Source organism: Coturnix japonica, chromosome 5 (genome assembly GCF_054131305.1).
Source record: "Coturnix japonica strain WE chromosome 5, WE-NBRP24, whole genome shotgun sequence".
NCBI lineage: Eukaryota > Metazoa > Chordata > Aves > Galliformes > Phasianidae > Coturnix > Coturnix japonica.
In genome coordinates this window covers 42,417,373-42,428,634 of record NC_140667.1, presented here as the reverse complement: position 1 = coordinate 42,428,634, position 11,262 = coordinate 42,417,373, and the positions used below count along the sequence as shown (strand labels likewise).

Genomic DNA, 11,262 nt, shown 5'->3' with positions numbered 1-11,262 from the left:
TGTAACTTCTGTCAAGGTAAAGAAAAAAGTAACTAAGGAATCTCTGCAGTGTTAGTCACTTTGCTAATTGCTTTTTAGTTCTATGGCAATTAAACAGATGTAATACGCTCAAATATGTAAGTAGGAAAAAAAAAAGTGGAAATTATAGTATTAATTTTCATTTATGCTTTTCATAAACTGCCTTTCCCTCTTCATTTAGCAGTAGTTACCCTCATTATCTCCTTTTTGGTAGGATCTCTTTAAGAACTACAGTGCATACCTTTAAGCTTTGCCTGTTATTCTCTTATTTTCCCCCCTCAAGCTTTTGCTTCCTTTTTTGGGGGTGGAGAGCAGATGCGTGGCTTCTGCAACTATCAAGATGTACTTGTGGTCTCTGTGCTGAGTTACAAGTTTTAATTTCCTCATCTGGAGCTTTCAGATCATGTTGATTAGCTTCTCCTTTTTAAAGTCCCTATCTCCAAGTCATAAGAATTCACACATGAGTCTTCTGAAAAAGATTTGGGGTTTAATTACGCTGCAGTCACTATTACTCAGAGTTTTAATGCTTTTAACGACAAACTTGAAAATGATTTAAAATTGTCAGTGAGGATTATGACCCAAAAAACAACTCTTTGTATTAACCAGAAATTCTACCCCTATCTAGCTTAAGCATTTAAGCAGATCAGAAATTGAAACAACCTTCTACTTCTGTTTTAATAGGTAGCATTGCATTTTTAAACAGTTTCCTTTTCCACATCGGAAAGCAAATAATGTAACATTTTTAATTATTTCTCTTTCACAAGCATTCTTAGCAATTACATTTTTTAAACTGTTGCTAGGAAAAGTAGATGTGTTGTAATTGAAGAAAAAAATAAATGAATTTTCAGTGGGGAAATGACTGCTAACTGAAGGAGGACTTAAGTTTAAACACAGAAATACATTTTGATACCAAGATATAACCCTAGAATCAGTGACATCTCTTCATCACTTATCATTCACTCTTTAAAGAAACAATCCATTTCCTGACAAAGCTGTACCACTTCCGTTACAAGAAAGATTGGGCCTGGATGCTTAGCATAACTTCTCCTTTCATGGTATGACATTAAGTGGTTTTACATAAAACTGTTGGCCAGAGCAGTTTCATGCAAAAAATGCTTTAAACAGCAAATTTACCTTCTCTACTTTTTGAGAGTTAGCAAGCACAAAAGTTCAATTGCAGATTTAAAACACAGCAACAGAGCACTTAAATACAGATAAAACTACAAATTAGTACTATTACCTTATTAGAATTTCACCCAAAGTCTCTTTCATGTTATGGCTCTTTCTTGAGGAGTCCTTCCTTAAATTTATTTCTCGCTTTTCAAAATTTAATCCTCTTTTTCTCTTGCTGTGCAAATATTCTCAGTGGCCTGATTAAAGGAAGTACTTCATATCCAGTTTTCCACCATTTGCACTTTGAAAATAGCACTAACACTTGTAACAATTCAGTGCCCACAAGAAAGTGCTGGATGCCTTCTTAGCATCATATAAGCAACCATTTTTGTATGAAGCTCCACTTCAGAAAGTAAGTAAATCAAGTACCTTTTGACCATAAAGCAGCGACAACATGGAAGTAGGCAGATATGGCACCTATTTTCTTCTCTTTTTCTCTCACATTTCCTCTCAGAAGACTTCACCCCAGCTCTCAAAGCAGCTTGGCATACCACCTCTTTTAGAACCAAAGAGGAAATGTTGTGACACTTCTAAAGAACTCTTCACTTATATCTTTGTGTGATGTGGGTATTTCCCACAGCATTTTTTTTTTCCTCTCTCCTTTTGCAATTAGGAATGGTAAGTGAATATACATATTTTCTGAACAGTTGTGTTGTGGGGTGGGGAAGGGACATCTATCTTTAGAACTCTATTACTCCATGTTCCCAAACTCACAGCACATCCTCAGCCCAAACACTGAACTGTTGGATGATTGATCTGTCAGGATGCTCTTATTGTACACAAGAATATCAACTTGGCTTGAAAATACTGTGTAAAAAAAAATACTTCTACACCATACTCCTCATTATATTGTAGTCTTTAATTGTCTTTACATCAAATATTTCTTTGCCTTTGAACACTGGAGAGGTAATGTATTGAACACACAGTTATGCCAAGTAGTATTTTTTGTTCAGTATCATTGCACAGACCTAAATGGTTATTTAAAATGCAAATAACATTTTCAGTCAGTTAAATTGCACTCAGAGCAGCATTTCTAAAAGCACAGTTTACATAGCAAGGGTGGTTTTAGTTCTTCAGACTATAAAGAAATCTATTATATTTCTGTATATTTCTATATTTCCCATTCTGTACTCCCTGTGGGTCTATAGCCCATCATTGTTTCTGCACTTTCACATGCCTGCTTTAGCTGCAGGCTCAAGCTCATTTCATCCCTCATCTGACTCTGTGCTGGTGATTTTAATGGAACAAAGGCAGAATCTGAGGGCTGGCACACAACTGCCCATACTTCTGACTGCTGGTATGGCACAGTTGGGCCCCTGAGTAGTACTCCCTGAGTCAATGTCCTCATACAAGCTGGAGGCGAGCGTGGCTCAGTAACTTTACAGTCTGTCTAAATCCAGCAGGCAGTATGGAAAAGGCCACCCTGTTTCGAAGGGTAAATAATTTAGCTGTATACATGCAAACTATACCATGCTATGTCATGCTACTTGCACTGACACCTGGATGACAAATCCTGCTCTGCTTCATTTACTGGTACAGATAAAGTCTGTATATTTACTGTGAATCCTACCTACCCTTATAAGCCAGAAAACCATGTGACGCTGCTTTGAAGACAAAAGGGATGGTGCTAATTAAATTAGCATGCTATGCCTGGACCATTCAAAGGTATGTCTACCCTTAAACAAGGCATTAGACCAGGTTTTATTATCTCTTACTCCCAAAAGTTCAGTTCAAATGAAATCTTATGCATACTCTTCTACTTCTGCAATAGACAAGAGGTTTTGTATTTCAGTGTCGGCATAGTCCTTCTGTCATAATATATGCCAAGAGGTGGGATTCTTTCCAAACATTCACATGGGCAGTTTTGCTCTTTTTGTGAAAATGGGAGAATCCTATTGCAAAATAAATAAATTTTATATATATATATATATATATATATATATATATATATATATATATAAACATTGGCGATACCGTTACGTATGTAAAAAGCTCCATGTGTTGATGTGTAAAATAGCACAAGCAAAAGTGCAAGCAAATCAGAGAATCCCTCAGTGACAATAACAAACTTTCAGCTCATGAAATACTCTTTTCCAAGCCCAGACAGAACTGAACCTAAATATACAGAGCAAATACTGTGTCTTGCTATAAGCACAGTCAGCATCTACCATAATGGATCATGAACCTTGGTTAGATTTGTTAGGGTTATCGCCTCACCATTTGAAGTTGCTAAATCATTTAAACTGAAATTTAGAAGGAAATAAGGAATATCTCAGTGTGAGGAAAGTAAGCAGATAAAGTCTGTAAAGCTGTGAAAACCTGTAACCATTTGCAACTATGGCATTTATTGCCAGCTCCCTGAGCTTCGTGCTAGCAAAGAACAGAGGGGAGTCAGGTTTCAGTCTCTGCTGAGGTTGCCAGGGCCCCTGGGAAGCACAGAGTGGCTGCAGGACACTGTGCCAGTCCCTAAGATGTGACAGCTGGGACAAAGAATAACCAGCAGCTGTTAACCCTCTTTGAAAGTCTACACTCTGCTAGAAGGAGCCACTGGTTACAAAGATGCAAAACATGTAACAATTTACTTCACCCATTTATTTGGTACCTTCATTATTTTCTCTTCTGTAAGGGGAGTGATGATGAAACAGTTGCTATCTGCAATGGAGGCGTGGCAATGTCACTTCTGACATCGAGTGACAGAAGTTAGCGAATCGATGTACTTTTGGTCTGAAAACACACGTGCACACACATAAACCCACAACCACAAGGAAAAATCCCACCTAAACAAGATTAAAACCAAGACTTGGTGCTCGAAGAATGTTAAAAGTGGAAAGACAGCGGAAATCTCTTATGGACTTCAAACAGCTCAGTGCAGTCTCTCCTCAGGAAGTGTACAGCTACATACAAGCACACAAGTGTTAGATGTCCGTGTATACAAACACACCCCAAGAAATATAAAATACTGGAATATGAATGAATGATCAGCATTAGATATTTTATTTCACCGATGACTGCCATTCCAGAATTAAGATTTCACGTGTGAATGCTGCTGTTATAAGTGACACCACATTACAAACTTGCACCCTGCTAGGCCGGGAAACAGCGTTCACACCAACTAAGTGGGCCCAACCCCACATCCCCACAACCCCACAGCCCCACAGCCCCACAGCCCCACAACCCCACAACCCCACAGCCCCACAGCCCCACAGCCCCACAGCCCCACAACCCCACAGCCCCACAACCCCACAGCCCCACAACCCCACAGCCCCACAACCCCACAGCCCCACAGCCCCACAGCCCCACAACCCCACAGCCCCACAGCCCCACAGCCCCACAACCCCACAGCCCCACAACCCCACAGCCCCACAACCCCACAACCCCACAGCCCCACAGCCCCACAACCCCACAGCCCCACAACCCCACAGCCCCACAGTCCCGCATCCCTCCTTCCCGCCTCCTCCCGGCTGCCGTGCCAGGGACGTACCGGCGTGAGGTGGGCAGCGAACATGACTCCATCCGAGCCGTGCCGTGTGGGCCCGCACACGCCTTCTTGTGGAAGGCCAACCCCTCCGCCTCTCCTCCCTCCCTCCCCTGCGTCCTCTCCCCGCTCATTGCCGCCCGGAGGCCGCTTCCCCCTCCAAGCGCGGCTCGGCTCCCCCCGCCTCCATGACGAGTGAGAAGTTGCACATCCCTCCCGTCTCAATACGATGGGATCGGCCCGCAGCGCAGGGAGGCGATTGACAGCCTCGTGCACAAATCAGCGCGCTCCTTTTGTCGCTAGGCAACGCAAGGCCCGCCCCCAGTAGAGGCGGGAGGGAATGTTTACAAACAAGATGAGGGAGTAGCGCCATGGCGGGGGGGGCGGGGCCAGCGGTTGGCGCAGCCGTTGGGCCAATCAGAGGAGGCGGCGCTCGGCGGAAGGGCGGGGGGCGGCGCAAGGAGCGTTCAGTGCCCAACAGCCGCGGGGCGGGCGGGGACGGGGCGCTGAGGGAGCGGCGGCCGCAGCAGCAGCAGCAGCAGCAGCGGCAGCAGCAGCGGCAGCCTATCCTCAGCCTATCCCGAGCCTATCCCCAGCCTATCCCGGGAGCGGAGCCACTCCAGTCCGTTCCTACCGCTGAGCGGGGGGGAGGGGAGCCGCAAGGACATGGGCCGGGTCTGAGGGCCGGGGGAGGGCAGCCTACGTGTGTGCCGCCCCGTATTTTACTAACTGTTTGCTGCCCCCCCCCGCCCTTCTTCCCCACCTCAAGGCGGAGGGAGCACAGTCCCCTCCCTTCCCTCCCTCGCCGTGCTCCTATGGCTCCCGTTCCTCGGAGCGTCCCCGGGAAATAAAATCCGCCCGGGGCCGGGAGCCGCCCCCCGCCTCCACGCACACACACACACACACACACCCCGCGGGGAGCGGCCGAGGCGGGGGAGCGCCCTCCCGGGAGAACATGGAGGGGCCCTCGGGATCGGCGCAGGGCAGCGAGCGGCCAATGCTCACCGTCACACACGAGCTGAAAAACGGTGAGCAGGGGGGGTATGGCGGGGTATAGTGGGGGTATAATGGTGTATGGCGGGGGTATAGTGGGAGTATGGGGGGTATAGTAGGGTATGGTGAGGGTATGGCCGGGTATAGTGGGGTATGGCGGGGTGTAGTGGGGTATGGCGGGGTGTAGTGGGGTATAGTGGGGTATGGCGGGGTATAGTGGGGTATAGTGGGGTATGGCGGCGGGGCCGGGCCGGGGGTGTCGGGGAGGGGCGTGATGGCAGCGGGGTATTTCTGAAGAAGTGTTAGGGCCGCACTTGTACGCGCTGGGCTCTCCCGTCCCGCTTCCCCGCTGCTCCTGCACTCTTTGGAAGGAGGTGAAGGTTTGCAGATAAGGGTCGCGATTTTCCTTAATCGCGTTTTTGACTTTTATGGCAATGTCAGCGTGGAGGGGGGGCTGCCCTCCGCTGCCCTCGGCGCGGTAGTTTCGGTGACAGCTCGGTGTGAGGCCCGGCCCCGCGCGGCCCTTCCTGCGGCCCCGAGCTGCGGCCCCGCACGTGGCCGCGGCCGTGTCCGACCCCGCGGGTACGCGGCGCTGCGGGAGATGTCGGGAGATGTATTTGTAACAGCGGCTTCGTGCTCCTCTGAAGTTTCCAGGCAACTTGAACGTTACAGTAAATCCAGGACTTGCTGTGTATTCGGAAGTGTGTGTAGCGCATAGTCGGCTTATGTATCCTCTGTGTTTATTAACAGTGTAACGCAGCTATTAACCCACCACCCTTTCTCTCATCGTCCGTTTCGCTTTTTTTTCCGTAAGTAAAAGCGACTGTAGGATGCTTTTCACCCTAAAAGTTTGAGCAGAGCATCCCCCAGCTCAAGTAGCTGGTGTCCTGTGCTGCACCGCTCGGGATCAGCAGGTGCTATTGCTGGAGTCCCCTCGGTACCGCTCAGCTCCCCGTCCCGGTGTCACGCTGATCCAGGGGCTCTGTGGATGTACCCCAGTGGAGCACAGCTATCACTGCAGCTTAAAAAAATAAAAAAGCTCTTCCTGCAGAAAGCAAAGAAGCTGTGGTTTCCTTCTTTGAAGAACAGAAACAACAACAAGAAAAAGAAATGGTGGAATACATATTTGTCTCATTAGTTATTGCTAGATTTCAGTATGTGGGGGAGAAAGAAGTAGGGGAAAAGGACGTGGATTGCGATTATTCCATGTAGGACTCTAGCTTTGAAGATTTCTTTTATAGACATTGAGACAGCACATATCCCTGTGGGACAGTCACTTAGAGATACTTTGAAGAATAAATGTGTTCAGTGACACTAGACAAAGAGCTGTCTAACAGCATAATACACGGTTTGATCTTGGTTTTTAAGCTGTATGCATTCAGGAAGCGCTGATACTTTTAATTAAGGAAAGATCAGGCTTGTTTGTGTTTTTGTAAGCTTTCGAAATGCAGTTTAATGGGAGTCAGTTGCTTTCCCTCTTATTAAGTATCTAGAAAACTCTGCTTTTTGAAAAATGCTTTCTAGCAATGGCTCGTCTATTTCTGGAACATTAGGGTGGAGGAGGGAGCTGCTCTGTCATGTACTCCTGGGAGACTCCTACTCCTGAAGATGTCAATAGTGTCATTGCTATGCATGGCATAGAGATCGTCTCAGAACTTGTGTCTGCGCAATGCACGAAGATAGGGGAATTTGAGGAGAAAAATTGCCCTCAGCTCTTTTGTGTAGAAATGTATAATTTATAACCTCTAGGATACTTGGGATGCTTTTCTTAGTTCTTTTTGCCCTCGATCTGGCTGTGTGGGTGTTTAGCTGCTGCCTGGGGTCAACCCGCCACAGTTCTAAAATGCACAGCACGATCATTTATTTTCACTTCAATTTGGGAAAGAGGGTGAGGGCATTCCTAATAGCGGGAATTGTAGCTGTAAGAATCTTTGTTGCTCTAAAACACTGAGGTTGTGTGCCATGAATATCCTCTTAATGTGTGATTTGTTTAGATTCCGGATTCCCTTCCTCTTTGTGTTTCCTTTGATGTTTCTAGCGCTGTGACTAATTGAATGATTTAGAGAGTATCATATCAAAAGTAGTTGGCAGATGAAAAAGAGGTCAGTCTCCAGTGTGCTTCGGAAGAGTGTATTATTATGGTAGAAATTAGTGGCTTCTTTGAGAAGGGAGTGTCTCCTTTTCATGTAGTGGAAGTTGTTGCTTGAACCTCTTGATAACAGAAACTCATTCAAAGTAGGAGGAATTGTGTATTCAAATCAGCTCAGTGCAGGTGAACCTCTAGTTGCACTTTGCAATTACTTGGGTCATGTAATTGCTCTAAAAACATGAAGTAGGTTGGAGACTGGAACTGACTGCAGTCAAGTCAGTAAGTGAACGTACTATAGAACTTGGGTGTAAGATGAAACTAGTGTCTTTGAGAATAAAACAGGTGCTTTTTACCTCCAAGCCAGTATGCTGGTGTTTGAGAACGCACAACTAGAGGGCATTTAGTGTTATCTCTACACTGTAGAGGTTCTTCTTAGCACCAAGCAACAGTTACTTGTTAGCCTTATCGTGTCATGGATTGACTTCTTTTAAACTTTCAGTTTGAAATTATAATCTCATCTTTTGCCATCTAGTGTCAATTTTAATTTTATATCCTATATTCTTAGGGCACTGAGACTCATTTTCCATTGCTTGAGCAAAAAGCAGTTGCAGAAAATAATATCATCACATAGATGGGTTCTTGTGATAGGGAAGGAACTGTGGCACTCGGTTGCCTGTGAGGTGCTGTGTTCTTTGCTAGGCTGCAATGCTTGGGCACTGCTCTGTGCGTGTATGTTTAATTTTAATGATGCATAGAATCAGATTTTCCACTTACTACTAGATAAACTGTATGCATGCGTATACTTAGTGATTATTACTTTTGGTTGGCTGTTTTGTAGACACAGTGGTGACTTTTAGAACACATCAGAATTAATGTTGATTTTTATTTTTTATTTTTCCTAATGTATTTGGCAACCAATTCTTTTTTTTCTTTTGAAGAGGCTGTTACACAAACCAACAGAAACTCAAAGCTCAGCCACCTGAGAATAGTTGCCGTCTTCTTTCCCTTATATTGGGAAGGAAGTGAGCTTGTGGGGAAAGTGGAATCCCCTTCTCTTGACAGGAAGCAGGAGGAAAAAAAAACATACCAAAGGTCAACTGATAGGAAGTGGCGACTGTCTTTGACTCTCTGCAGCTCTCCTGTGGAAATAATAAGGAAACGAATTTTTCAGTATGATCCATTTCTTGTACCGTGTAAGGGGAAAGGCTGTATTCGTAAAGACTAACCTTGGAATTGGCAGAATTTTGCATCTCTTTTGGAGACCTAAGAAGCTTTGTATTATTTACAGTGGAAAAAGTATTACAATCGCCTCTTAACGTTTTCTGTTCCCAGGCAGAGCCTGTTAGAGAATAATTTACACAGGGAAGGGTATGGGCAGAGGAAAGACCTGTGACATAGGAAGGCAAGAAGGAGTTAAACTGCTAACAGAAATTTTCCTCTTCTTGCTTTCTTCTTTCCTAAATCTTGATTTAAAAATTTAATTTTTTTAATTTTTTTTTTTGTGGGAAGAAGAAAAAAAGAAGAAAGGATTCTGAACCTCTGTTGCATGTGTCTAGCTGGGAGGCTGCCTATCTCACCATACTGTATTGCCTGGTGTGAGGCAAAAATGAGCAAAGCTGGGATATTGAGGCAAACTTATGAGCAATAGGCAATAGACATATTTGCTTTAAGCTATTGTTCTCTTCATTCTGGCAGATCTGTTTTGAAGGGGATACTGGATTCTTAGTGTTTTTGTCACAAACTTTGGACTGAGGAACTTGCATTAGTTCGTACTTGCAAGGGAAAAGGTGAGCAAAGCCTACAAGTAATTTAGTAAAGGGCTGCAGGGTTCTAGTGGCAGAACAATTTGGAGTTTCCACTTGAGTCTAATAGTTTCACACCAAATTGTAAGTTATGAAAGGCTTAGAACAGTTTGAAGGATTTAATATTACAAATTCTTAGTTCTCTTGAATAAGAACTTGAAGAAGAATGAGTTTATACGTAGCTGTAAGATAGCTTATTGTTTGTTCGTATTGCGTTGTAAAGAGAGATTCCTGTGCCTAAAAAAGGAGATGAAATCATGAGTTAAATTCAGCCTTTGCTGTGGCATCACACCTGGCACCTCCACAGTATTATTTCTTAATTATTTTTAGAAGAAAACATTCCTAAAGAAGCTTACAGATACTTTTAAAATGATACTTGGTTTAAGAAACTGCCTTTGTATGATTATTAGTTCTGAAAGCTGTTTAGATATCAAGAGATATTAATAACTGAGTGTTTCAAAGTTCTGATTGTTTTTACTTTAGTCCAACTTTTCTAGAGAACTAAAATATAAACACTGTTACTGTGGGAAACACAAGGGCAGTTTTTACAGAGGAAGTTGATGAATATTCCTTAATACCACTTAGAGGTTGAATTTTACTCTTTGTGGAATCACTGCGCTTTAGGATCTTATTTAAGAAACAGTTCAGAAAGCACTCGACAGAGCTGATTAATCTTCTGTAAGAGCCTGTATACCTTAGGTGAGATCTTTGCAGATCTTGATGTAAATATTCTGGTTGGATCTCCTTCATTGCAGATCTTGATGTAAATATTCTGGTTGGATCTCCTTCATTGCTTGGTGTAATTTGTTTTCTGGTAAACATTCTTTATTTGTATCATTCTGTAGTCCTAATGATGAGGTACAAACTCTTCTGTGATCACTTAGAAGACAATCATGCTTCTGACATCCTCTGTCCATAGGCAGATGACCTGCTTCATGGAGGTTTTATACTACAGTTGTCGTACTTGTTTTGGGATCCGTTGGGATTACATGTTTTATGCTGGCTTGAACAGTTAGTCATGAAAGTCATGAAAGTTTCACCTGAAAGAGGATTGTTCTGAAGATAATTCTTGAGCTTTCCTGCCTTTTGTCAAAGCCAGTATGTAAACACCTTCCACCAAAACTTCAGTTACTTTTTTGTTAATACTTAACCTATGTTATTACTTGAACGCTGTCTCAAGAGTTCCCACTTCAGTCATGGGCTATGGTGAGTGTTTTTATTTGTTTGTTTTAAGTGGTGTGCTGATCTCTGTTGATAGAGAAGGCCAGATTTCATTCATACCTTGTTCTTGGTTATCATCTCTGGTTTAAAAAGGCATGCATCGTCTTTAGATATCTCTTGGATCTGGCTGTTCCAACTCTGGTATTTGTTAATGAATAAGGTTTCTACAATCATGTTACCTAACTTTTTTTCCTTAGCTGTTACATGGTGTATATTGTTATTGCACGTTGAGCTTGCTCACCGTGAGATGCTTCTGGTCTGAATCTTGGTGACCTCATAGTGATTCATCGTACAGTAATGACAGACCTCATAGCAAAATCACTTCTGTAATAGCTTCTGCTGATGAATGCAAATGGATTTTAACATGGAACATTTTCCAGCCCAAACTACTGTGAGTTTGGGTCATTAATCTCAGTTATCAACGCATTTATTTATTTATTTATTTCAGCTTCTGATATACAAATAGCAACTATGTTGTCTCAGAGTTCTAT

At 43.5% G+C, this 11,262-nt stretch overlaps 2 protein-coding genes across 24 annotated transcripts in view; one reads left to right on the top strand and one right to left on the bottom strand.

Annotated features, from left to right (window-relative positions):
* The window catches only part of DGLUCY (D-glutamate cyclase), a 37,566-nt gene extending 32,816 nt beyond the window's left edge, over window positions 1-4,750 (bottom strand). For 11 of the 19 annotated variants that reach the window (XM_015865281.3, XM_085549363.1, XM_085549366.1 and 8 more), the window contains exon 1: window positions 4,673-4,750. Coding sequence is in view for 5 of the 19 variants with exons in the window: in XM_085549355.1 (XP_085405481.1) it covers window positions 4,673-4,696 (24 nt within the window). In the remaining 14 variants the exon portion in view is untranslated. Of the gene's footprint in view, window positions 1-259; window positions 488-3,793; window positions 3,916-3,968; window positions 4,065-4,672 lie in introns of those variants that run through there. The other 8 variants (XM_015865279.3, XM_085549364.1, XM_085549361.1 and 5 more) reach the window with 4 other exon arrangements.
* Window positions 4,751-5,131: 381 nt separating this feature from the next.
* RPS6KA5 (ribosomal protein S6 kinase A5) overlaps window positions 5,132-11,262 on the top strand; it is a 57,964-nt gene continuing 51,833 nt past the window's right edge. For 3 of the 5 annotated variants that reach the window (XR_014946768.1, XM_015865277.3, XM_085549354.1), the window contains exon 1: window positions 5,132-5,694. Coding sequence is in view for 2 of the 5 variants with exons in the window: in XM_015865277.3 (XP_015720763.1) it covers window positions 5,622-5,694 (73 nt within the window). In the remaining 3 variants the exon portion in view is untranslated. The remainder of the gene's footprint in view (window positions 5,695-11,262) is intronic. The other 2 variants (XM_085549353.1, XM_085549352.1) reach the window with 2 other exon arrangements.